Source organism: Staurois parvus, unplaced genomic scaffold (assembly GCF_062004578.1).
Source record: "Staurois parvus isolate SC_StPar_1 unplaced genomic scaffold, SC_StPar_1.0 ptg000172l, whole genome shotgun sequence".
Classification (NCBI taxonomy): Eukaryota; Metazoa; Chordata; class Amphibia; order Anura; family Ranidae; genus Staurois; species Staurois parvus.
In genome coordinates, this window is record NW_028317968.1 from 4694971 (window position 1) to 4722197 (window position 27227).

Consider the following 27227-nt stretch of genomic DNA (forward strand, 5'->3'; position numbering starts at 1 on the left):
GCTTGTAGTAGGAGTTTTCTCTCAGTTTTAGGAGGATGCATAACCCTTGACCTCTGTCTGGACAGTGCTGATTGGCCATGTGCTGATCACATGCACTCTCCCAAGAAAAAAAAAAAACAAACAAACCTCTAGCAATACACACTAAACTGAGCATGTGCAGAAGAACTACAGGTTCAGTCTGTCTTTTCAATGTGACCATTTGAACAAGAGGAAGGGCAGAGAAGTCAGGATCAAACAGCCTTTTTCCACAATGCAGAGTATTAACCCCTTAGGTTCCACAGTGAGTATAACAAGCATGTTTTACTGCATATACAGACTGACTTTGCTGTTGTGGGTTTAGTAACACTTTAAGCCTTCTGAATGTACAAAACTCCCCTGCTGCTTGACTTGCCCCATCATATATCCTTGACTTTGCTGTCCCACCTATGAACCAGTGGTAGCAATAAAATTATTTGTATATAAAAAAAAGTAAACATTAAAAAATAAAGTATTATAATACTCTCTTTTTTTTCAACTCCCCTGCAAAAATGAATGGGGCAGGTACATAAACAGTGATCGCACTCCACATTACATATTGATGTGACTGTCAAACAAGAGTAATAATTCTAGGACCATAATTTATGGTTACCTCTAACTGATGAGAACTTTTAAAGCAATGCCTTTTCACAATAGATTAAATTTTTGTTTTTGGTTTATATCTGCTTTAAATATAATGAGCAAGGGATTAAATCTGAGGGTCATACCCCATCTATTCAGCTGTATCATATGCAAAGGGAAAGGTCAGGACACCCTATCCCAATTTATAGCAGCGATGCAACCAAGTAGCTTGAGCATGACCCGAAAACCACAGGTCTATGTTATTTAAATTAGCTCACCGCAGATCTGATAGAATGGCTTTAAAATGCTTGTGCAAAAAGAAACAACCCATCTAGGTTTTCTGAAACACATTTTATTGGTTTTACAACATTTTTCATATCACTTTGAAAACAGGACCTTACAACACACAGGTGACATCCTCAGCCAGGCTAGTACGCACTGCACTGAGCATTGGCACGAAATGTACATTTGCAAAGGAAGGTATCAAGCAGCGGTTGAGTATCACAAGGGGTATACATGTGGCACAGAGAATGGTATAGCTGTTTTTTTAATCGACTAGAAAATTAAGTATGGCAGATACGACAACACAAAATTATCATATAAAACTAGGCTAACATGAGTATATTCTGGTCATTAAATGCTCTTGGCTCAGTGCACAGCAAGCTAATAAGCTTCTGTCCATACTCAATCCTGATACTACATGACTACTCCAGTTTAATCAGGCTGATATATTGGCAAGAAAGAACTACATGAAACAGGATAGTATAGAACAACCTGAGCACAATAAAAATGGCAAAATACATCATGTTAACAAAGCCCTACTCCATGTATATGAATACAGCTACTAATCTGTATATACGCATGTAGGAATTTGTGTATGTGTCTAGCCTGTGAAGCCGTAGGCAGTCACTGCCCAACCAGAGATATATAGCAAGTGCCTTCTCCAATCTTGATCACTGCTCAGAGCTCTGACAGCAAAGCTTCCAAGAGCTGGAATGGATAATCCAATATACTGAAAGAGTAGTAGGGTTATGAGACATCTTACATCAGAAATATCTAGTGTACAACTATAAGACATTAGCCACTGGACTGCTGCTTCAGTTCTTCAATATGGAGTCATAGACCTGGTAAACATAATTACACACCTCCGGAGCCCGACACTTCAGAGAAAGCTGAAAAGAATGAAAAAAAATGGTTACTGGAGAGCTTAGAATACTGAAAAACTTTGGCTGATTGGAATGGTTGGGAGACAAAAGAAAGGTGGCTTGGACTGTTGGTATTAAAATGCTAGGCACTTGGTTTCTCAAATATGCAAACCAGCTTTTCCACTGCAATCAGCTTCCCTTTGCCTTTTAAAGTCTTAATTATTTTAAAGACTGCAATAGGAGGCATAAGAGTAACTCGATGAAGAAGGAAGTGTAAAAAGAATTATGGCAGCAACATCTTGAACTGAATACCACAGAATATACGAAAGAACAACAGGTGGAGTGTAGTGTGCTATCAAAAATTGTGAAATCACATTTGAGAGAACTGATCTTAACACGTTCATTTTGACACTATAGCTCTTATAAAAAACCCAGCACTTGCAGGTATGGGGAAAACATGACACTCCCCCTGCTATCACATCAATGAACGAATAAGCTGCAATAGATTACATTTTCACTTTAGGTTTTCAGAAACCCTTTTAAACATAGGCCTGAACCTACTATAGCAAATTGTGAAGGTCATTGCTGTATAGCATCACATTTGCAATTACTAATACTAAATAATACACCATCAAAAAATAATCCATTAGGTATTTTTATAACATTACACAAGTACATTTAAATCAATTATTATTTTCCGCAATTAAATAAAAATCCTAGGGTACAAATGGCAACTTCTCTCTTTAAAGCTTAGCCATTGGCTTTTTCAACTAATGCAGATTAGACACTTAAATAAAAAAAACAAACCAAAAAAAAGGAGGAAGAAATGTTACCAATGACTTTGCATTATTAAAAATTGATAATTGGGAAAAAATTGTGCACTCAACATTATCGGTATACGTACGTATACTGCACCCTCTCATTCCTTTTAGAAAATAGGAACCAGGGCTGACTCCAGCTGTAGCTGAAGCAGCCATCCTCATTGGATCCTTATGGCGTTGTCCTAAACTAAAGAGATTTTGGGCAGAGGTAGTGGGCATTTGAAATTGTTTATTTGGCACTAACTTGCCCACAGAGCCCCTTAGATGTCTTTTGGGTCATTTTGACACATCCTCTATGGAAGAGGATTTGATACTCCCTCTACAACACCATTTCTGGCTCATAAAAGGATTGCCTTAAAATGGACTTCGCCCCATCCACCTTCTGACTGGATTAATTACATTTTTCAAATGCATAGTCTTTAAAAAACATACAGTCATGGCCGAAATTGTTGGCACCCTTGATATTTCTCCAGGAAATCATGTATTTCTCACGAAACGTATTGCATTAACACATGTTTTGCTATACACATGTTTATTCCCTTTGTGTGTATTGGGACAAAACAAAAAAAGGGAGGAAAGAAAGCAAATTCGACATAATGTCACACAAACCTCCAAAAATGGGCTGGACAAAAGTATTGGCACCCTTTCACAACTGCGGATAAATAAGAATGTTACAAGCATGTGATGCTCCTGTAAACTCACCTGGGGCAAGTAACAGGTGTGGGCAATATAGAAATCACACCTGAAAGCAGATAAAAAGGAGAGACGTTCACTTAACCTTTGCATTGTGTGTCTGTCTGTGCCACACTAAGCATGGACAACAGAAAGAGGAGACGAGAACTGTCTGAGGACCTGAGAACCAAAATTGTGGCAAAATATCAACAATCTCAAGGTTACAAGTCCATCTCCAGAGAACTAGATTTGCCTTTGTCCACAGTGCGCAACATTATCAAGAAGTTTGCAACCCATGGCACTGTAGCTAATCTCCCTGGTCGTGGACGGATGAGGAAAATTGATGAAAGATTGCAACGCAGAATAGTCCGGATGGTGGATAAGCAGCCCCAAACATGTTCCAAAGACATTCAAGCTGTCCTGCAGGCTCAGGGAGCATCAGTGTCAGCGCGAACTATCCGTCGACATTTAAATGAAATGAAACGCTATGGCAGGAGACCCAGGAGGACCCCACTGCTGACACAGAGACATAAAAAAGCAAGACTACAGTTTGCCAAAATGTACTTGAGTAAGCCAAAAGCCTTCTGGGAAAACGTCTTGTGGACAGATGAGACCAAGATAGAGCTTTTCGGTAAAGCACATCATTCTACTGTTTACCGAAAACGGAATGAGGCCTACAAAGAACAAAACACAGTACCTACGGTAAAATATGGTGGAGGTTCAATGATGTTTTGGGGTTGTTTTGCTGCCTCTGGCACTGGGTGCCTTGACTGTGTGCAAGGCATCATGAAATCTGAGGATTACCAAAGGATTTTGGGTCGCACTGTAGGGCCCAGTGTCAGAAAGCTGGGTTTGCGTCCAAGATCCTGGGTCTTCCAGCAGGACAATGACCCCAAACATACGTCAAAAAGCACTCAGAAATGGATGGCAAAGAAGCGCTGGAGAGTTCTGAAGTGGCCAGCAATGAGCCCAGATCTAAATCCCATTGAACACCTGTGGAGAGATCTTAAAATTGCTGTTGGGAAAAGGTGTCCTTCCAATAAGAGAGACCTGGAGCTGTTTGCAAAGGAAGAGTGGTCCAAAATTCCGGGTGAGAGGTGTCAGAAGCTTATTGATGGTTATAGGAAGCGACTGATTTCAGTTATGTTTTCCAAAGGGTGTGCAACCAAATATTAAGTTAAGGGTGCCAATACTTTTGTCCAGCCCATTTTTGGGGTTTTGTGTGACATTATGTCATATTTGCTTTTCTGCCTCTGTTTTATATTTGTTCCAATACATACAAAGGGAATAAACATGTGTATAGCAAAACATGTGTTAATGCAATACCTTTTTTGTGTGAAATACTTGATTTTCAGGAAAAATATCAAGGGTGCCAACAATTTCGGCCATGACTGTACCTATTATCTAGGTAATGTGACATATAAATTTGAAGCTATATGGTCTGACTGTATGCATTGCATGTTTTCACCTGTTTTTTAAGTGCCATCACAAGTCCTCCACTTTTCAGCTAATTAATGTCAAAGTACTCTTCTGTACTGTGAATACACGCTATGATATATGTGACTTAGAAGGCCCCTTGTGTACTGCACTGTAACTGGTTTTCTTTTCTGTTTTATGGGTTCATGTTTTTCAGCCCAATGCGGCTGTATGTCTTTTCACTGAAAGTAGATGTAAAAACATTTCTAAATTAAATCTGATCTCTCTCATTCTAATAGTTGTACTAACTAACCTGTGTCCATTCCCCTGAAGCTGCCTCTGGCTGACACAAGGGAACACGTGACCGGACTGAAGCGGGTCTAAAGTAGCTAAGTATATAGAGCGAGGTTGATTTACTAAAAGCAGAGTGTGCAACATCTGTGCATTGTAGCCAATCAGCTACTATCTTCAACTTGTTCAATATGCTTTGACAAAAAAAATGGAAGCTTATTGGTTTCTATGCAGAGCTGCACCAGTTTTTGCACTCTCCAGTTTTAGTAAATAAACCCAACTATATATAGCTATTTTCACCCTGCTGCAGTCCGGTCACGTGCCTGTGTCAGCCAGAGGCAGCAACAGGGGAATGAAGAGAGTGGTCCCTCCTTTCCCCTGCAGCTGTCGCAGGCTGACACAGGGGAGCTGGATCATGCAAACAGATTGCAGTGGGCTGAAAATAAGTAAGCATGTACATCTTTTACACACAGGTTAGTTAGCATAGGCATTAGGAAGGAGAGGGCAAATTTTTCAGACTAGCCATGCTTTAGCTGGAATTCTACTCTAACACTTGTCAAGAGATAACTTGCACTTAATCAACCAGACAAAATAGCTCAAAGCAAGACACATCTGTAGGTGAAGCCCAGCAAGGGTCATAATGAGCATTTTAATGGCAGCCTAGAAGCTATTTCTTTAAGGATATGAAACGCTTGTTTGCAAAGGGTCCAAGTATGGTAATTCTGGTCAAACGTCTCTGGGCAACAAACGAAGAGGTACTCCATTAAACCGCTTAAAGTGAAAACCCATAATCTTCCAGAAAATGGACTATAACGACAAAAAAAACTTCAAAACCCAAGGCCATGAAAAAAATAGCAATGGTCACTTCATAAGGGTCATAAGATATAAATATGAGTGGCTATGTGAAAATATATTTACAGGATTCCTCATTAGGTCTTCTACTTAATTAACTATAATTGCCTTGAAAGGATAAAATTTGCTTTTAACATAAACTTGTATTGACCCCCCCCACCCGCTTTGCTCATTAAATTTGCAGATGTCCATACAGTGCTCAGAGGCAAACAAGCCAAGCGTCCACTGCCACAGGTTGCTTGGAACCAGACAGTGTATGTCTTTTTGGATATAAACTTTGGCCCTGCGCAGGTCATGGCAGTGGATGCTTGGTTTGTCATTATATGTTCTGTACTAGTAATGGGAACTATAATGAGGACTGTGACCCAGAACAAGCAGACAGAGCTGGAGTTATGTCTTCACTGGCAGCAAGCATATTCCAGGTCAGCAACGCAGAACTTACTGAAGCGACAGACAACTGGGCAAATCACCTTTTCAGAAAGACGTTAGCAATAATATTTTACATATTTGTCTCAGTACACGTTTCCTGTGTGACATTTAATACCATATATTGTATATGTGTTGGGTCTTTAAAGGGGTTCTGAAGCCTTAACATTTTTTACCTTAATGTGTTCCTTGCACAAGGTAAAATATGCCCCCCCAATATTTACCTGTGTCCTCACTCCAATACTTACCTGTGTAGCAGCTCTCTTCTCGCTCTCCCAGACTTTGCTGAAGCAGCAGGAACCACTGGCTCCCGCTGCTGTCAGTCAAATCCTGTAATGAGGGAGTGGGGGAGGGGGGTGTGGCTCCGAGCCGCACTGTCTGTGTCTATAGATGCAAGCAGCGCAGCTTTGGGTCCAGTCTGCAGGTGTGTCACAACAGGAAGTGGCTTCCTGTGGTGACAAACCCTGTAGAGAAGCCGGTGGGGAGCCCAGGAAGAGAAGGTTCAGGGCCACTCCACTGCATAGAGCAGGCAACTATAAACCTGTGTGTTTTATTTTTTTAAATATAAATTTGCAATCATTTTAAAGTGTATTTCTACTTTTGCAGTCAAATTTGCAAAAACACCCATGTTTGTTATGTATTACAATTCCCAAAACATACTTATTTTTTTTCTTTAATAATTCTTAGATTTTAGAGCTTTCACAGATGAAGGCTTCATGGTAGACTGCAAGAGTTTTTGAACAATGTCATAGTGAATGTATCCTAAGGACATGCTGAGCCTCCTTCTCCGTAGCATACAATGCAGGACGTTCATGTTCTAACCTTCTAAACCTTTGTTAGGACAGACAGTGTTCAAATCTAGCTTACAACTGATAAGGAAGATCTGCCAGCACAGTAAAGATAGGGTTAATTATGACAAACACAGCTTACAAAGAGAATTAGTAGGATTGTACAGTGCTGGAGTTTTTCCGAAAAAGAGCATATAAAAAAGTAAGCTTCAATTTTTATCATTTTAGTTATGCTATGTGAATGAAAACATGTAACAAATATTAACTAAGTATTATCTGAATTTGGCTGCAAAAGGGGGAATAGGCTAGCTACAGTGTATAATAAAGGATACAGAAGGCAAAAGTCTAGTGAGTACAACACAATGGTTTTCATGTTATTTAATCAACTATTTCATGTTATTTAATCAAATTGCATATTTTCTGTACACTTACTGTGTAATTTGGGTTCCCAGGCTGTATCCTCAGCTCAGCCAAGATCCAGATGCCATTGGTAAGTTTTAAAGACTGGTACAGCATGTCCTGTCCCTCCACATTTCGCTTGGCGATAGTGTAAACATTGTTATTTTGCAGCTTACTGGAAACTGTGTCTAAAAAGAAAATTACACATAGATAGTCAAACGGTTTTCTTTATGCACTTTCAATGTCTGACCATTATACTTGAATACAACAGAAACCAGTTCTATGAAAGATGCCATTTAAAGGAGAATCATTTTCTGTGTATGATTTGTCTTCAAAGCTGTATGAACATCCTCATGGTGCAGAGCAGTTATTCAAATATGAAGTACAATCACAGCAGCAAGAATTGCTGTTACTAACACAAAGGGAAAAAACAAAATTCGCATAAAGTACTCAGTATATTTCTTTTGTATATATAGGACTTGTGTTCTAGATGTATGACGCTAAGCCATATTTTTTATGTCAACATTCTAATAAAAATACATTTAAAGTGATACTAAACCCAGGACCCTGCATTCACTCCATCTGGTCTCCCACAGTACACACACCATGGAAGTGCAATTATTTTAGTAAATATAAACTGTTAAATACCTTTTCTCATCAGACGTTAGAGCAGTCTTGTGACTTCTATCAGTGTCAAGCCCAGCACTAGCTAAAGCTTGTAGGATTAGTTTTCTTTCTGCTCTAGGAGGATGAAAATCCCCTGACCTCTGTGTGAACAGTGCTGATTGGCCCTGTGCTGATCACATGCAATCTCCCAAGAAAAAAAAACCTCTCTAGAAATATACACCAAACTGAGCATGTGCATGCCTACGGTTCAGTCTGGAGATAAGCGGTGGTCATTTGAAAAAGGGGAGGAACAGAGAAGTCAGGATCAAACAGCCTTTTTACACAATGCAGAGGATTAACCCCTTAGGTTCCACAGTGAGTATAACAAGCATGCTTTACTGCATATTTTACTGTTGTGGGTTTAGTAATACTTTAGACTACATTATAAAGCTGGCAGGTTGCAAAGTCCCTGCTGTCAAAAAACTAGGGAGAAGGAGCTGCAATTTCTGTGCCTTTGTTGTAAACTTTGTAAATTAAAACATATCTAAACCTAAGAACAAAAACTGATAGTATTGTAGCTTGCTGGTCCATGGATTGGTTGCTCTATTAGTTTTTTCCCACCCATTTTTTCTTTATTTTAAAAGGAGAAGTACAGCCAAAGCTTGTTTAACAGGATTTCTGTGGATCACAGGAATGCAGTTCATTCTGAACTCCTGTGACCCATTTTCAGCCAACAGCGGGTAAAGATCAGGACATTATGGTCGGGATCTACTCAGAAGCCTGGAACGGCACCTGGACAGCCACTCCGCCCTCTCCACAGCCCAGCACTCCAGTGAGCGCTGGGGGAAGGGGAGCAGAGCAGACAGCAGTGACTGAAAGAGTGGAAGGGAGAACTGAGCGATCAGCGGGATCTGATCGCACCCTTAGAGCTGGTGAGGGACAGATGCCGCATTGATTATGCATCCCCCTAGTTAAGTATGATTTTAAAAAACAATCCAATACTCCTCTTCTAACCTCATAATCCTGCCATTACCACAATTCCTGTCCTAGGGTAAGAACCGTAATGACAATCATTGTCACCCTAGGCCAGGGAGTGTGTAAGGACTACTACATAACACTTTTGAGACAACATAACTCCTGCTCTTATGGAACAATGCCAATAGCAGTCCAGAGGCAGAGAGTACAGAAACTTATCAGCTCACAAGATTTCAGGCTGGATGAACTATTTTTTTTTTACTTGTCCAACAGATATAAAAAAAAAATTTCAATGTTATATTTCACACACGAAAACAGCAAATAAGAACAACTTGTTGTTAGAGTTTACATACACTTTAGCTTCTCCACAGTGCCCACAGCTAGAGGTCAGTGAGAGTTTGTTTTAAAGCTCATTTACTACTTCTTAAGAATATGTACATACACTATATTGCCAAAAGTATTAGGACACCTGTCTAACTGCTTGCCGACCACAGCCACAGTAGTTACACCACGGCAGGGCGGCACCGCTGCGCAAAACCATGTATATATACATGTGATTTTGCATTTCAAGTAGAGGGCACACGCTAGGTGCGCGACTGCCCTACTTGCGCTGACGATCGCAGCTGCGGGTGTCAATCACCAGGTGATTACCCGCCGGAGCCCGGTGATTATCGGCAAACACTGACAGGGAGGACGGCTGCATTGTTTACAATCAGGTAACCCTGTCAGGTTGAGCACACTGGTTCAGATGGCTGAGCTGAGCCTTCCGGATCAGTGTGCTTACAGTGAAGCACACACCACCCGCCCCCTAGTGAAACACTCCCCTCACACAGTTAACCCTTTGATTGCCTTCAAATGGTAACCCCTTCCTCCCCAGTGCCATTAGTACAGTGTCAGTGTTTTTTTTTTCTTTGCACTGTTCACTGTATTGGTGTCACAGGGGATGTCAGTAACCCCAAGTCAGTTCCCCTCAGTGTCAAAATGCCCACTGCAGTCCCACCATAAGTCGCTGATTGCCGCCATACGACGCTGATCGCCACCATTATTAGTACATATAAGAAAAAAATTCCAGTATCTATACCGCCATTTGCAAACGCTATAACTTTCATGTAAACCAATTAATTTACACGTATTGGGATTTTTTTTTAGCAAAGACATTTCGGCCTAAATTTATTATGAAATTTGATTTTAAATTTTTTTTACTGGATATGCTTTTTTCTCAAAATTAGTCCTTTTTTTTTTTATTTTTATAATGCACAAAATAAATGCACAGGCGAAATACCACTGAAAGAAAGCCCAATTTGTGGGAAAAAAGGATGTAATTTCGTTTGGGTGCAGCGTTGCATGACCGCGCAATTGTCAGTTAAAACAACGCAGTGCCGTAATGCAAACTGCTTCTGTAACTGCCCTATAGCAGAAATATTGCTACAGGACAGCACGGATGCGCAAATTCATGTATGTATACGTGATTCACACTCCACTGGTTTTCACGCCCATCCCAGATAGCGTCAGATTGCTGTCAGTACACCAGTCATCACATTTAACCCCTTGATTGCCAGGAACACGCTCATACACAATAAACCTCCACTGCTAGTATAGTGTCTGAATGGATCAATATCTTTGATCAGATTAGCACTATACCAGTGTTCACATTACTATAGTATCCCCAAAAATGCAGCATTAGCGGGATCAGCCCCGATACCTGCCAGCACCTGCGTTTAGCCCCTACGTTTACCCCCCCCTTCTCCCCCAGCAAGTGCAGTGTTAGTAGGTCACTGTAACTTGATACATTGCACACAAAACCGCAGTGTTCGCAGAATCAGCACCCGTACTTCCCCCATTCACTGCCCAACCTGGAATTCAGGTGGAAACAGCAAATTTAACTCCTTCGCTTGATTTTTTGGAGCCGTTTTTCACGGAAGATCTGTATGCATTGATTGTGGATCAAAGCAATTTATATGCACAACAATTTATCGCCGCCAACACAAACTCAAACCTTGCCAGACTATTCGCATGGAAACTCATTACGATTTTCGAATTTAAATTTTTTTGGGGCCTAACACTCAATATGGGCATTTCTAAAAAAAATGAATATGCCCGTGTTCTCTGCTGCCATGGCCAGGCATAGATATGAGAGTATAATGTGTTTTATGCATTTCAACGACAACAAAGTCTGTCGTCCTCGGGGTGACCCTGAATTTGACCAGCTCCACAAAATTCGGACCTTCGTAAATCACCTTAACCAAAAATTTGCAGATGTCTATACTCCCCAGCAAAAAGTCTGCATTGATGAGTCCCTCATTAATTTTTCTGGCCGCCTTGCATTCAAACGATTTCTCCCCAGCAAGCGTGCCAGATATGGGGTCAAAATGTATAAGACCTGTGAGACGGCAATATGCTATACATATAAGATTCGGATTTACGTGGGAAAAAATAGTCACGTGGAGCCCCCCGGATGCCCAGACTACATGGGGAGTAGTGGCAAGATGGTTTGGGACTTGGTGTCATCCTTTTTCCATATGGGGTACCACTTATATGTGGACAACTTTTATTCAAGTGTGCCACTATTTAGACATTTGTACAATCTTGGAATTGGCGCATGTGGCACCGTGCAACCTAATGTGTGCCTACCATTAGAAGATGCAGGGTGGGATATTCTAATGGTGGGCATACCACACACTTTTTCTGGCAGAGATTTCTTCACTTTTTTTTATTCAGCCCACAGGCTGCATACAAAAAACCCCCAAAAACATAGCATATATACCCAACAGGGACCAGCGACATACTGGTACATCACTGGACTTTGATTGGTTATACCAGCATGATGCCTACAGCTGCAGGCATCATCCTGGTATCGTATCCTGGTATCGTTTTTTTCAGCCAGCATTTGGCTTTCATGTAAAAGCAAACCTAGTGGCAAAATAGCTGCAGGATTGCTTTTACAAGCAGCGGGAGACTAAGCCTCCTCCCCCGCTGCCTTCCATGGGCCATCGGGGGAACCTGAGAATGCAGCCGGTGTTTCTGCCAGCTGACCATAGAGCTGATTGGAGACCGGAATGGTGCCAATCATCTCTATAGTCTAAGAATTTGGAAGCTACGAACATTTCATCACTTCAGTTTTGCAGGATATAAACAGCGCCGTTTGTAAATTGGGAAAGTATCTGATCACACCGATGTTGGTGAGATTAGATAATGTAAGGACAGAGGAGATATCTAGAGTCTGATAGACCCCAAATTTCTCAAAAAAGAATATATGACAATGCCCATTTTAGTTATAGGGGATATTTGCATTCCCTGTGATAGCATTAAAAGTGATAAAAAAAAACATGAAAAGGGACAGTGTAAAAATAATTAAAAAAATCAAAATAAATTGAAAAAAAACACCCTTGCCCCCCACGTGCGTGCGCGAGCGTTGACCCTGCATCGGTATGTGCACCACGCATGTGAGGTATCGCCTCAAACGTCAGATCAAGGCCAGTAATTCTAGCTCTACACCTTTTCTGTAAATCTAAAATAGTAGCTTGTAAAGGCTTTTAAAGCGTTACCTATGGATATTAAAAATGATGCAGTTTGTCGCCATTGCATGGGACATGCAAAGTTTTAAAGCATGTCATGTTTGGTATCCATTTACTCGGCATACCATCATCTTTTATATGTTACCAAATAATTGGCCAATATATTGTGTTTTTGTACATTAAAAGTAAAAAAAGTGTATTTTTTGCAAAAAAGCTGTGTTTGAAAAATTGCTGCGCGAGTACTATGTGACATAAAAAATTGCAGTATATATATACTGTTTGGGGGTTCAAAGTAATTTCCTTCATGGGAACAAAAAGTGGCAGAAAAGGCTTGATCTTCATGTGGTTGGAAGAGTGAGTGATGTGTGGCATAAACTTCTAAAGCTGGGCATAAAATGCCCCCACCCCCCAAACGACCCCTTTTTGGAAAGTAGACACCCCAAACTATTTGCTGAGAGGCATGTTGAGTCAATAAAAGAATTTTTTTTTTACCACAAATTTTTGGAAAATGACAAAAAAAAAATTTTTTTTTCTTTACATAAATATTGCTCACACATGCCATGGGTATAAGTGGAATTATTCCCCAAAATATGTAACTTCTCCCGAGTATGGGGGTACCACATGTGAGACTTTTTGGCAGTCTAGCCAAGTACAGGGCCCCAACATCCAATAAGCACCTTCAGGCTTTATTTCCTCATTACACTTCCTGACTACCTATCACAGTTTCGGAGGCCCTGAAATGCCAGGGTAACACCAAACCCCCCCCCCCCCCCCAAATGACCCTTTTTTGGAAAGTAGACATCGGATCACCAGACAGAGAAGTGTGATTCATCACTCCAGAGAACACGTCTCCACTGCTCCAGAGTCCAGTGGTGGCGTGCTTTAAACCACTGCATCCTATGCATTGCATTTCACTTGGTGATATAAGGCTTAGATGCAGCTGCTCGGCCATGGAAACCCATTCCATGAAGTTCTCTATGCAGTGTTGTGCTAATCTGAAGAACACACGAAGTTTGGAGGTCATTAGCTATTGACTCTGCAGACAGTTGGCGACTTCTGTGCACTGTGTGCTTCAGCATATGCTGACCCTGCTCTGTCATTTTACATGGCTTACCACCTTGTGGCTCAGTTGCTGTTATTCCCAGTTGCTTCCACTTTGTTATAATACCACTAACAGTTGACCGTGGAATATTTAGTAGCAAGGACGGTTCATGACTGGACTTAGTACACAGGTGGAAACCTATCCCGGTACCACGCTTGAATTCACTGAGCTCCTGAGAGCGACCCATTCTTTCACAAATGTTTGTAGAAGCAGTCTGCATGCCTAGGTGCTTGATTTTATACACCTGTGGCCATGGAGGTGATAGGAACACCTGAATCCAATGATTTGGAGGGGTGTCCCAATACTTTTGGCAATATAGTGTATTTTAATGTCCACAGTCAGTGAACAGATGCAGCACAGAAATGAGCAAACAGCAGAAACATTTCTCATTACCTGGACATGTGCACAGGCCTCTAATCCAAGGATTATTTTAATATAACAGAAACAATGACTATCGGGTCCAGCCACAGCATTTTACCCCTCTAAGGAGGGGCCCAGTGGTCTGTAACAGACATCTAAAACAACATCCTACACTTTTACACACAGGTTCTGCATTTTAAGACCACATTTTACCCATTTTTCTAATGTTTGTAGTTATATCTGAATGGTTTATTAATTACTGAAGAAAATAACTAGAATAAATAATTAAGAATGAATGAACAAAGCACTCACATACACAGAAAAGCCTGAATGAGCAAGCCATTAAGATACTGTGCATGTTCTAGTGTGGATCAGTAAGCCAGTGAAAGCTATGTATAAATTAACATTTAAAAAATGCCTTAAATGACATGTAAACCAGGAAACGTATCTGCAAGAAAAGCTCAAGGGGGTTGTAAATATGAAAACCTCAACTAACATCATATCATTGAGCAATAGCTAAAATTCAGAATGGAGATCCTTCGTTATTAATGCAAGCTTGCTTCCTATCCGTATTAATAAAGTCAAGATCCATATGTAGGCACATAAACCCTGTTCAATTCATGCATACATACATATTCACAAGCAAGGCCTTTCTAACCTTCTTGTCTTACATTGTAATGTAACTGTGCTGTCTCCCATTATTTTGTAAAGCACTATGCAAACGATCCAAATCCTATATCAAAATAATCTATGTGTGGCTTAACTTCCACTTCTGCTTAATTCATTGCATCGGTGTAGTTTGCATTTCATTGTATAGATAAAAGGATAAGCTCGGATGTGGCGAAAGCTCTGTGCGAACGATGTTGCCTAGGACTTGTAGAAAGGACATGCAATTACACAACGGCATAGCACCATGTGTTCCAGTCTGGCTTACTGTGGATTTATAATAGCATGTGTCATCACATATACATGTCAGCTTTTGCAGAGAAGGTGTAATTTCCAAGGAGATACAACCAAGCCATGTCATACCCCTGCTGCCGGCCAACAGATGTCACTAACAGTAAAAGATTTGACTCTTGAAGGCTCATAGCACTCGCTATGGCCCCTGTGTAGTGCAAACACTGCACTGCTGTGGATGTCTTTCTTCTCCAAGCACTCACAAATCCAGCAAATAAATTCCCTAGGAATCCATGGGTTAATAACTCTTTCAGATGTAATGCCAGCAGATTGTCACATGACCTGAGCTATTTTTAGCAGCCATCCTTTTTCTTGTGTACTCTCTGGCTCTCTGCTAGAGCAGAGCCACTGAACTGGAATCAGCTGTGATTCTTTCTCAAATGCTCACTACTCCTCATCTTGTTATAGGGAAGAGGGCAAACAGGTGGAGATGAATAGACTGCACACACGTACACGAATGGGGACACAAATGATAGTTCCAGAAGGTATTTCAATACAATGACAACTGCTGACAACTGCTCAACGGAGGAAACAAAACAGGATGTTATGTGACAACTGATGGGTCGTAAAGGAAATAAATCTTTTACAGTCAGCATCATTTTAATTCCTTGTATGTAGTTAACACAAGCAAGGGTCATGCTGCATAGAACGATCCCTGTTTGGATATGCTTGTTTACTGTCATGAGTGGGAGCTGTGATACTGGGTACCGCCCCAAGATGAAGTCCTTTCATCCGTCTTCATAATTATTACACCCACATGATTTATGTGGACAAAACTTCCTTCGAGGGAAACCAATATTGAGGAAAAAAAATACAGGTCCACTGCTTACCTCCTTTAATAATGCTAGCTTTGATTTCAGCACTGTACTTTCTGAATCATTGCCGTGGAACAAGCATTTGCCAGCAAAGTCAGAGCTGTATGTTTCTTCCAGGTCAGTGACCAAAAAAATACTGTAGCTACTGAATTACTAGGGTGGACAAGGAACTAAAATTGGAAATGAGGCCAGCAAAGGCAATCTCCATATTTTCATCAGTACTAATTACCTGTAAATGTCTATACAGCAGTGTTGGCTAAACAGGTTTAGTTTTGCAAGTATCTGATCAAAGCAAATATATCTTTATTCACGATTTGTGTAGTACAATACAAAACAGGCTACAATGTTAAATTACGATGAAAAAAGAAATATACTGAAGGGGACGGATTGACAATGAAGCACTGAATTCAACAGTACAGCGGTTGAAGTGTATGGAGAGTTGCAACATTTCTTGTAAGCGTTAGATTAGAGTGGTGATGGGTTAGAACCCATTTCACGTTTTCCATCTCAATATTTTTGTGTTTTAATATTTGAAAATGAGATTCAAATCTTATTCAAGAGTCAACAAGTAAAAGTACGGATGTAATAATTCAAATGCAAATAACATACATCTCACAAGGATGCATGAAAACTGACAAGCAGAATTGAAAAAAATCAAATATATAGATTTATATACACACACACTTCAGATATATACACTTTATTCTTCATTAATGAACCATTTAAAAGTGTTAGCTAAATAAAGCTATGGAATATCAAGTGTCCACTACAATTGAGGGCTTGTTTGTGATTTGATATGCAGTATGTGTGCTGTGTGAGATGAGATCCACGCATAACGCATAGTGAAATGAGAAATGTAGGAAGGAAGGGTACAGGGATTTGACATAGTATATGAACAGGAGTAATGAGCAGAAGAAAGAACAGAAAAGGAGGAGGGTGTGGGATAGGGAAAGGGAGGAAGGGTAGGAAAGCGGCAACCCCAAGGTATGTCCCCCCCCAACTCAAAAATCACAACAAATGTTGGGGCTGAAAGAAGAAGTTTTGATAGGAGCATGCTCAGTGTGGCTGGGAGGCATGGCAGATGACATACTTCTGTCCAGGCTTTGATGTACTGCCTGTTTCGATCCAATGTTGTGATTGGGCTGGACTGAGGATAGACCATGGTGGCAGATACACAGTACTTCTATTTTAAGCTATTTACATGATCTGCTTAGTGCTCAGATGGCAGTTTTGCTCCAGGTACCTTTGGTTCTGTGTCCTCACTTCTGTGTTGCGTATAGCACTTATGTTTTAGGCATTGTTTGTGCTCTATGTATGTGATTGTGGATTGTCTGCACATGTTTCTATGGGTGGGGGATTGTGACTGGGTACTGTTGCTTATTACTCTGTGTTTGTTATCTGGTTACTAAGCAGTGCAGCACAGTGGATAAGTAGTTAGCACTTCCGCCTGGCAGTACTAGGGTCGTCGGTTCAAATCCCAACCACGGCACTACCTTCCTGGAGTTCGCATGTTCCCCCTGTGCCTGCGTGGGTTTCCTCCCACACTCCAAATACATGCTGGTAGGTTAATTGGATCCTGACTAAATTGGCCCTAGTATGTATATGAATGTAAGTTAGGGACCTTAGATTGTACGCCCCTCGAGGGTTAGGGACGGATGTGAATGTACAATAAATATGTAAAGCGCTGCGAAAAGTGATGGCGCTATATAAGTACCTGAAATAAATAAACACAGCTGCCTGAGAAAGAAGTTCTTTGCTGTCTTGAAACATCACTTTTTTGTAACAGTAAAGTGCCCTGTCTGTTTAAACACAGTGTACTGTTGATATATTGGGAACATTTGTGTGGTGCAAAAAAACCAGACATAAAACTGTGTTCATAAATATTTCCCACTCTCTCTACTTGTCCTGGTCACCACTGTCATGGGACTAAAAGGGAAGGAAAATCCCAAATTTTCAGTTATCAGTACAGGATTAAAAGGGGAAACTTCCAATGGGAAAAATTTTTTCCAATGAAAACTGTCCACAGATAAAACAAACAGGGGTTTTAACCATTAACTGACATTTAAAAAGTTTTGTCTTTAGATATTCTTTAAACTTTCTGCACTGGAAGCAAACTTTCAAACACAGAAGTCTATATTGCCTGTATAATATTATCTTTGCCTCATACACTCCACAGATGGAGAGATTTGACCAAAACCTGTGATAATTGTACCAATACTAGACTTCTTGATATCAGACAGAAATTACATGATAACACAGGAAAGAGATTATTGGTAAAGGTGATAGTTATTTGACAGGCAAAAGCTGCCCAGTGATATGATGAAGCTATGATTAATATCATCTATAATGATTGTGTACTTGTATACATGTGGGGTCCATATGAAGATTATCCAAACAGTTTGCAGAAGAGGTCACTGCTGATTTTTTATCACAGTGTCCTATGCTATCATCATGACATCAAGTACATTACTTGCATAACAAGCTGTTAAGTTCAAGTGGGTGGAGATGAATTCAGATTTCCACATCCTGTTGCTATGCTTTCTATGCTTTTTTTTGCAGATTTTCAAAACAAACAAATAACACACTTTATTTGTGTAAAGGAACAAAACAGAAACATGCTGTTTGGGTATAGATCTCCCCCCTTAGTATTTTATAGCTGCCGTGTTTAATTATTTGATATAAATAAAGAATGATCAAGAAAAAACAGGATTATTTGTACTCACCATAAAATCCTTTTTTTCTACCATTATCAGAGGACACAGCTCTGCTTCAGATCATCACCTTCTGGGTAAAGTGCAACCTACAGGAGTAGGACACTAGGTACAACCAAATAAAGGATAAATTCATCTTTAGGAGCATGTTACCCCATATTTAGGGTGTAACATGCTCCTATGCACCCACCTCCTGCCACCAGCTCTCCCCTCTCTGTGACAACAGGCAGGGGTTTTTCTTCCTGCACCCGCTGTCACAATTTGAAAACAGTGCGGCTGGACGGGGCTCTGCCCAAACAGCCGCACCACTCATTCGCAGTTCATTGATTCTTCCTGACATTCAGCAACTACCTGCCTGTATGGGAATTATGGGCATACAACATACTGAGAATCTGCAGGATTCTGGCATTGCCCTCGCCATCTGCTGATCACAGGTGCAATGCTTTGCAGGCTAAAATATAAAAACATAATAAATGCACTTTTTTTAACCAGCAAAAATGTGCATCTGTTTTTTTTTCCCCAAAAGGTGAACTTAGCCTTTAAAAACAAAAGCCAGTCCAGGGCAACCCCTCTACATTGTGGAACAAGCTCAGGTAAATGACATAGCAATGTTAAAAACAACTGCTCACCCTATGTAGTAGAAAAGCCAGGAGATGGGCAGTGGAGAAGTAATGAGTACGTACCATCCTAGGGGCTTACACCACACAAAATACATGCTTAAAGTACAATAATAAATCTTACGAGACGTGGCGTTGCAGGCCTTAACCTCCTTGGCGGTATGATTCTTTCCGATTTTTGGTGCTGAAAGCGGTACCATTTTTTTGCATGGAAATATGTAGTTTTTTTATTGTAGGCCTGTAATTCTTAGGAATGTGGAATACAGTACAGCAGTGCTAGGTGTCTAATAATTAATCAAATAAATATGAGTATGTGAATTAATAGATCAATGAATTGAGCTGCTAGCATAGAAAGTAAACCTCAAAAGAACTTCGGATAGTATGTAATAACAGTATGCAGCGTTCATATATAGGAAATTAACCTGATCACATATATTAAATATAACCAGATCACATATAGTAAATATGAATTAAGCGAGATTCATGATAAGAATAAAACGTGAAATATAAGCATATTAAACTCGTGACTTCTGTGGTGCATCCGAGATTGAGAAACCAGAGGAAAGTTCGTGACTCTTGTGGTGAAAAAACTGAGAATAGCTTGCACTAACCAGATGTCTCAGCACATGGAGCATGGAGTAATTAAGACCTACTCCTGGTACTCTGAAAGGAAGCCACTGAAGGGGATGATGTCATCTGATCTCTCGCCACTAGATGTCATGTTCCCAGGACAGCAGGACGGGGATCCCAGAGATATACATCAGCCAATGGAAGGATTAATCCAGCAACCCACAGGAGACCAAGAGGAACCGAGCACCTTCAAAAGGCCCGGGCTCCCTCCAAAATAAGAGAGCCACAGGCCAGAAGCTTTGATAGTGTAGTATTGTATTTATTTCAGCAGTGATTTCAAAATAGTAAAAGAACACACTTACAAATTTCACATTGCAGGAACATGGGGCAGCTAAATAGTAAGTCCAGACAGTTGGGGGGCACCTCTGTGACGTGTTTCGTGTGACACACACGTTTTCAAAGCCAACTGTCTGGACTTACTATTTAGCTGCCCCATGTTCCTGCAATGTGAAATTTGTAAGTGTGTTCTTTTACTATTTTGAAATCACTGCTGAAATAAATACAATACTACACTATCAAAGCTTCTGGCCTGTGGCTCTCTTATTTTGGAGGGAGCCCGGGCCTTTTGAAGGTGCTCGGTTCCTCTTGGTCTCCTGTGGGTTGCTGACTGGCTTGCTGGATTAATCCTTCCATTGGCTGATGTATATCTCTGGGATCCCCGTCCTGCTGTCCTGGGAACATGACATCTAGTGGCGAGAGATCAGATGACATCATCCCCTTCAGTGGCTTCCTTTCAGAGTACCAGGAGTAGGTCTTAATTACTCCATGCTCTATGTGCTGAGACATCTGGTTAGTGCAAGCTAATCTCAGTTTTTTCACAAGAGTCCCGAACTTTCCTCTGGTTTCTCAATCTCGGATGCACCACAGAAGTCACGAGTTTAATATGCTTATATTTCACGTTTTATTCTTATCATGAATCTCGCTTAATTCATATTTACTATATGTGATCTGGTTATATTTAATATATGTGATCAGGTTAATTTCCTATATATGAGCGCTGCATACTGTTATTACATACAATTCTTAGGAATAACTCACTGAAATCTGTCCGAACAAGAGTCTAGTAAACATCCCGGGTAGGATAAAATTTGAAACACGTAATCATAAATTATAATTTAATAAATAATCATAAAAAATAATAATATAATAATAATACATTTAATTCAATAATATAATCAAACCAAAAACACTGAAATGTGAAATATAGCGCCAAGTTAGCACATTGCTGAGCAAAGTCGCAAAATCGTTTTCAGTGTCTGATGACGAATTTCCCCACAAATCATTATCACTCAATTCTGCAAGTGGTTCTGATTTACTATCGCTGTTCTCCTAGCTGATCTAAACCGCTTTTGACCTAAAGGGACACTTTTTGGACGCCATGGACATTTCTCAGTTTCCAGGCAGAAAGAACAGACAAAATGCAGGCAGGGCGCAGGACAAAGCATTAGGGACAAGATGTATGTGAAATTGGTTGAGGCAGCAATGTTTTACTATGTAAAATGTAAAAAAAAAAAAAGACATTTTTTAAAATTTTTAAATTTCCCGCCGCCAGCGGCGCCCGTACGTCCCGACGTCACAGGGACAGGACACAGAAGCCGGATGCCGGCATCGGCCGGAGGAGATGGCCGGGGACGCTGCAGGGGACACATTGTGGGAGCGCAGGGTAAGGTAGTGAAGAACAAATGCCGGAGCAGTGCCACATGGTATTCCCGAGTGTAGCTCAGGGTTACCGCTTGTGGTACTGAAATGTTACCCCAAGCTACACTCGGGAATACCGCCAAGGAGGTTAAAGGATAAGTTGACCTTTTTGACAAAAATAATAAATGCTCATTTCTTTGCAGGTAAAAAAATGTGCATTTATTATTTTGTCTGCAGAAGCCTGGAAAGCATTGCACCAGAGATCAGTAGATCGCTGATGCCATGCATGTCTCCTGCTGACCTGTCAGAATATCGGCTTGCTGTACGGGATGTACGGCCAAGCAGATATACTAACAAGAAGCTTCAATAAACTACCACGGTGCTCCACAGTGCCATTGTAGTTCACTGAAAACTACAACCCGACAGCCAATACGGCTGGGTGGTGCGGCAGGTGCAGCTGCGGCTATGGGAACATGTTACATGTATCAAAACGGGTGGAACATGTAACATTTTCCAAAGGTGAACTTATCCTTTAATTCGAACTCCAGGAAACCTAAGAAAAACCCTCCCTTACAATGAAACCGTCTAGGGCACCCTTGTTCAACCAGAGTGCTGTGGTGGTCTGTGTTTCTTTCTGGGTTCTTTGGGATGCCTTGGTAAAATATCAAAACATTGTCCTAAAATTGTAAACAAGCCAGCAAGTTGATCAAACCTTCCTTTTTTGTTACACAAAGCCACAGGTTGTTATTGTGCATCATTACAACCTTGGGCACCATATGGGCCAGTCACTGGCATCCTAGCAACCAATGAAGTCATTGGTTGATAAACAGGATGATGGGCGCCTGCACAGCTTTCCTTATTTGCCACATTCCTGCCCTATCTATCAGCACTGGGGTCACGTTAGCGGAGTAAGGGTGAGAAACTGAGGGAGAAGAGAAACACTGAAATACTAGTCAGTACAAGTGTGCAAAGGTGTATTTGCTCTATAGGAATAATTCACCTCTAATGTTGGGTGCAGTGCATGTGAATGCTGCTGCAATAAGTAAAGCTATCGGTTTAGTTTTTTACATTTTAGAATGGGATGCCTCAAGATTGAGCAGGATTTCAAAGGGTGCCTTGCCTGAGAAAAGGTTTTGAAACACTGGTCTAGGCAATGGTTCCTGCATTGGTCTTTAGGACCTCTGGGGATCTTAGACCATCAAACCATAGGGGAGAAGAGGCTGCAGGAAATGGCCTAGCACACGTGACAAACATAAGGCTTTCTGTCCAGCGGGTTGTATCCTTAAGACCGGTTTTTGAGGACTTGTTCTATCCAACAGAGGTGATGAGACTGAACAGAGGAAGTGTTGTAATAGCCTTCTTGTACATCTTATACTGTATGTGAGTGTAATTGATTTTAAGCTTTGATGCCATAAAACATATTACATTAGGGCAGAACTGAATTCACTGGAGTGGAATACATAGATCCGCCAACACAGGGAGGTACTAGAGTCTAATACACAGGGAGGGAGCCACCTACAGAAGGAGGTACTAGAGCTGGGCAAGGTAGGAGAGAGTACAGATTTGAGGAAACTTTGGGGGATGTGGGGTGCAGGTTGTGGAGGCAAATTTGTGCAGAAGTGAGGGAATGGGGGGAGAGTGGTGGATGCAGAGGTCAGAACCCACGAGGACGGGTGGAAATGAGATGTTACATACTCTGTACTCCTGAACTCTGCACTCTGTACATAGCGTAATCCTTAACTCTGCATTCTGTAAGTAACGCACGCCTGAACCTTTTGTTCTGTACTTGACACACCCCAGATACAACTGGCCCTTTGAGGGCAACCACACTGGGAGGAAACGGAGTTTGACACCCCTGGTCTAGCAGTATGGAGGAGCCTCCTGAAGAGAGAATCAGATACGTAAAAGTGTTTTACCAACTCCCCTAGACATAAACAAGCAGTTAACTCTTGCAATGGGGGTGCACGCTCATTGCAAGGGAGGATTTTAAGGTTTCCTGGAGGAGTTCAGCTTTAAGTTTGGTGTGAATAATTGAATTTGATAATCGTCTCTTTCTAAGCACTTGGCTTTCAACAGCTGTAAACAGGTCCTTGAGACTACAGCTCTTCTCGAAGCTCTAGATGCCAAGGTGCATCCACTATCAGTTGAACAATATTCACATTCCATGACCTGTTGGACCAATCCAGAGCCACCAGAATCACTGAAATACTCTTTTATCCAGTGCAGTAGCTGCAGTAAAAGTTTTACTAGCACCCAATGCTAAAAGATTAAAAGGATTGTAAAGGTCTTTTTTTTTTTTTTTTAAATAAAAAACATGCTATACTTACCTGCACTATGCAATAGTATTGCACAAAACAGCCCTGATCCTCCTGTTCTGGGGTCCCCCATGGGTGCTCTGGGTTCTTCTTCTTTGTGTGCCACCAGAAGAAACTGTTTCCTATGTGTGGGCTCAATCCTGAGCCTGGCTGTGTGTGTCTATTGACACACTCAGTGCGGATTGACCCCACACCGCACTCCCTCATTACTGGATTTGATTGACAACAGCACGAGCCAATGGTTCGAGCTGCTCTCACTGAGTCCAGTGAGGATGGAGAGAGAGCAGCTGCCCTCAATCCTACCCAACCCCCCCCCCCCTTCTCTGCATCACACCACTACCATACACAGACTCATCGGGAGGATCAACCATCTGATGAGTCTGTGTCTGATAGTGGTGTGATGCAGGGAAAGGGGGCAGCTGCTCTCTCTCCTCCTCACTGGACTCTTTGAGAGCAGAGGGGCCATTGACTCCTGCTGCTGCCAAGCAAATCCAGTAATGAGGGAGCGCGGCATGGGGTCCCCCCCATTACCCCCCTTTCCCCGCATCACACCACTGCCATAAACAGACTGATCAGGAGGTCTCACCTCCTGATCCAGCCATGGGCTCACAGTCTGTGCTCCCTCACAAAGTCTGTGATCAGTGCTACCATAGGAAGTCACCCCCCCCTTTAGTTCCTGCTCTCTGCACTACTTCTGGCACCTCCCTCCACGTTCACAGGAGCCGGAACTATAGAGGAAGCTTCGGGTATCAATGTGGGCTGTCAGTACTGTCAGCTCGCATTGAGAATAACACTGGAAACACTAGGCTGTATACATCTGCCGCAATGTTGATTTGTGGCGGAACCCCGGTTGAAAAACACTGCTCTAGTGTTTGTAAGTGTGTTTAAACAGACCAATACTCCTGTGATTCGGAAGCACTAAACTGGAAACAACAGAGACTCACACACTAAAAATCTGTCAGAGGTTTTAACAGTGCTGGTTGCAATTACACTCCTGAACACTGATGAAGTCCTTGCAAATATAAAAATGCAATTACAGCTAGCAAAAGTACATGAATCTGTCTTTATCCAATCATATGCTGGGATAAACTTTAGGCTACGCTGTTTTGCTCAACTGCAGTGGAAGGAATACAGGACCTGGCAGAAGTAACTGACTAATGAGATTGAATGAACAGAAATACAAATCCTATGGAAGGTTAGACAGATACCAAATTGGAATTTCAACCATGAATTTTGATGTTAGCCAAGAATTCAGCTTGAACATTGTTATATAGTGGAAGCAGTGTCTGCCTCTTCCAGTCTCAATTTTGCACCTTCTTTTAGGAATTCAAATTACCATCTCAAATGTGTACATTTGAAATTACTGCACATTTCCTTGGTTCAATGTTAAACCTTCTATTAAGCATCCATTGACAGGCTTTATATTGTGCTTTGTGAAAACAGCCATGTCACAACTGCACTCCAAAAGCAAGCAAACAGAATGCAATATGATGCTTTGGAAAATAGGATGCTGAACAAGCTCCAGATTGGCACTTACATATAGAACATGTGGTCCTGTTAGTACAGTGCCAATTGCAGCATGTGTACTAGCAAAGGTACATGCCATTGACTTATGCATGTTATAGGCTTAGTACAGATAAAGCACATACTTCAGAAATACACAGACCAGCAGCAGGCTGATACACAAGTGCACTTAGTGCTGCAAAGATACTCCAGAGGTTTGAAGCATACTAATCCCTCTTGACCTCCAGCAGCTCTTTGGGCAATATTATTTTACAAAGCACTTCCAGCTTTATGAAAATGTTCATTTTCAGTCTACGGGTACAAGCAACAGATGTTGACAAAAAAGTGTGAACACATTTTATTCACCTCATGTGAACGCTCAGTCAAAGAGAAAAAGAGAAACTAACCTGCATTTAGATGGCAATCCTTGATCTGGAACTGTAGCTCATTTTCATTAGGTATGTCTTTCCAGGTGGCCAGGAAAACTTGGCGTTCTATGTAAAGTACAAACAGGAAAAGTTTAGTGTGGGGTGGGCAAGATCTGTCTATGTGTTAATGAACATAACATTAGATCAGCCATATGCAGTGACAAGGCAGGGCATACAGCTCTTAGGTGGGTTAAGTTACAGAAAAAAAAAAGTAGAAAAAGAACTTAGGCAGGTCATAGACGGGCCATTTATCGGTCGAATGTTCGGCCGATAAACGAAAAATCATTCGGCCCGTTGCCAATGCTGCCACCAATATCCACGAAAAACGGGCGTTTTTCACGGATTTTCCAGCATGAATGATAAAACTAAACGAGATGATCTGCGAAAAACGGCCGATGGGCTGGCCCTACTAGCAGCGTGAATATCGGCCAATTTTTCATGCGGACGAAAATTCAGCCAATAAACGACCCGTCTATGGCCTGCATTACATGACTTTGTGCTTAGTTGATGGCAGTGGTTTTAATAACAAAAAAGATATTCAATTGGTTGGGTAAACTTTTGAACTTTCAGTGAATTGCTCCACAGATAAGTGGCAATCCAACTGCTTTAACAATCTTTACATAAATGTTTTACACCATACCCCCCCCCCCCCACCCACCAAAAAAAAAGAAAAAAAATCTACAAAATGAAAAAAACTGAACAAACAAAAACAAAAATCTATAGTAAAGCAGGAGAACAAGCTGCCATCAGATATTGTACTGTATGTAGGCAGCTACAGACGCATGCATATAGAGTGTGTTATGTGCCAGATGCCCCAAACCCAGGGAGGCTATTATGCAAATTAGACCTTTACATCAGTCTGTACTTAGGCCAAAAGACATCTTACTATTGGCCACTAAGGATACCCATCACATTTAGGATCCAATAGTAGTACAAGAAGCAGAACTGCTGACTTCTGAAATGGAGTCAGAATTTGAATAACAGAGAATCCTGGGTTTTGGCTCTAGGAGGATTGGGAAAAGAACTAAAAGGTATGTGCGGACACTTGTAAAGATGGTGTCAGCATTAACCACTTGCCAACTGCGCTATAGCTGAATGATGGCTACAGCGCGGTTGTCCAGTCCTGGGAGGGTGTCATATGACGTCCTCCCGCGCCCCCTACGGATGATGTGGTAAATGGCCAATCACAGCGGCCTTTTACCAAGTAATCAGCTGGCACAGCAGATCACTGGTAAATGCAGTTGTCGGTTATTGGCTACACTTTCCTCACACTTTCACAGCCTGAGGAAAGTACTGCCGATAACTGGCAATTGTCAGAGGACGGATCGGCACCGATGATCAGTGCCCTGATGATCAGTGCCACCCACCAGTGCTGCCCACCTGTGCCCAGCAGTGCCACCCACAAGTGCCCAGCAAAGCCACCTACCTGTGCCCATCAGTGCCACCCACCTGTGCCCATTAGTGCCACCCATCTGTGCCCATCAATGCCTAGCAGTGCCACCCACCAGTGCCCCCCCATCAGTGCTACACATCAGTGCCCATTATTGCTGCCCATCAGTGCCCATCCTTGTTGCATATCAGTGCATCATCATCAGTGCCGCCTCATCATCGCACATCAGTGAAGGAGAAAAATTACCTGTTTGCAAAA

The 27227-nt window shown here is 41.5% G+C and overlaps 1 protein-coding gene across 2 annotated transcripts in view; it reads right to left on the bottom strand.

Annotated features, from left to right (window-relative positions):
• Positions 1-929: 929 nt before the first annotated feature.
• The window catches only part of AP2B1 (adaptor related protein complex 2 subunit beta 1), a 148455-nt gene continuing 122157 nt past the window's right edge, over positions 930-27227 (bottom strand). For both annotated transcript variants that reach the window (XM_089676606.1, XM_089676605.1), the window contains 3 exons: positions 25559-25645; positions 7441-7595; positions 930-1769 (listed from right to left, as the gene is read on the bottom strand). In XM_089676606.1, the coding sequence (XP_089532732.1) occupies positions 1695-1769; positions 7441-7595; positions 25559-25645 (317 nt within the window). In that variant the 3' untranslated portion in view covers positions 930-1694. The remainder of the gene's footprint in view (positions 1770-7440; positions 7596-25558; positions 25646-27227) is intronic.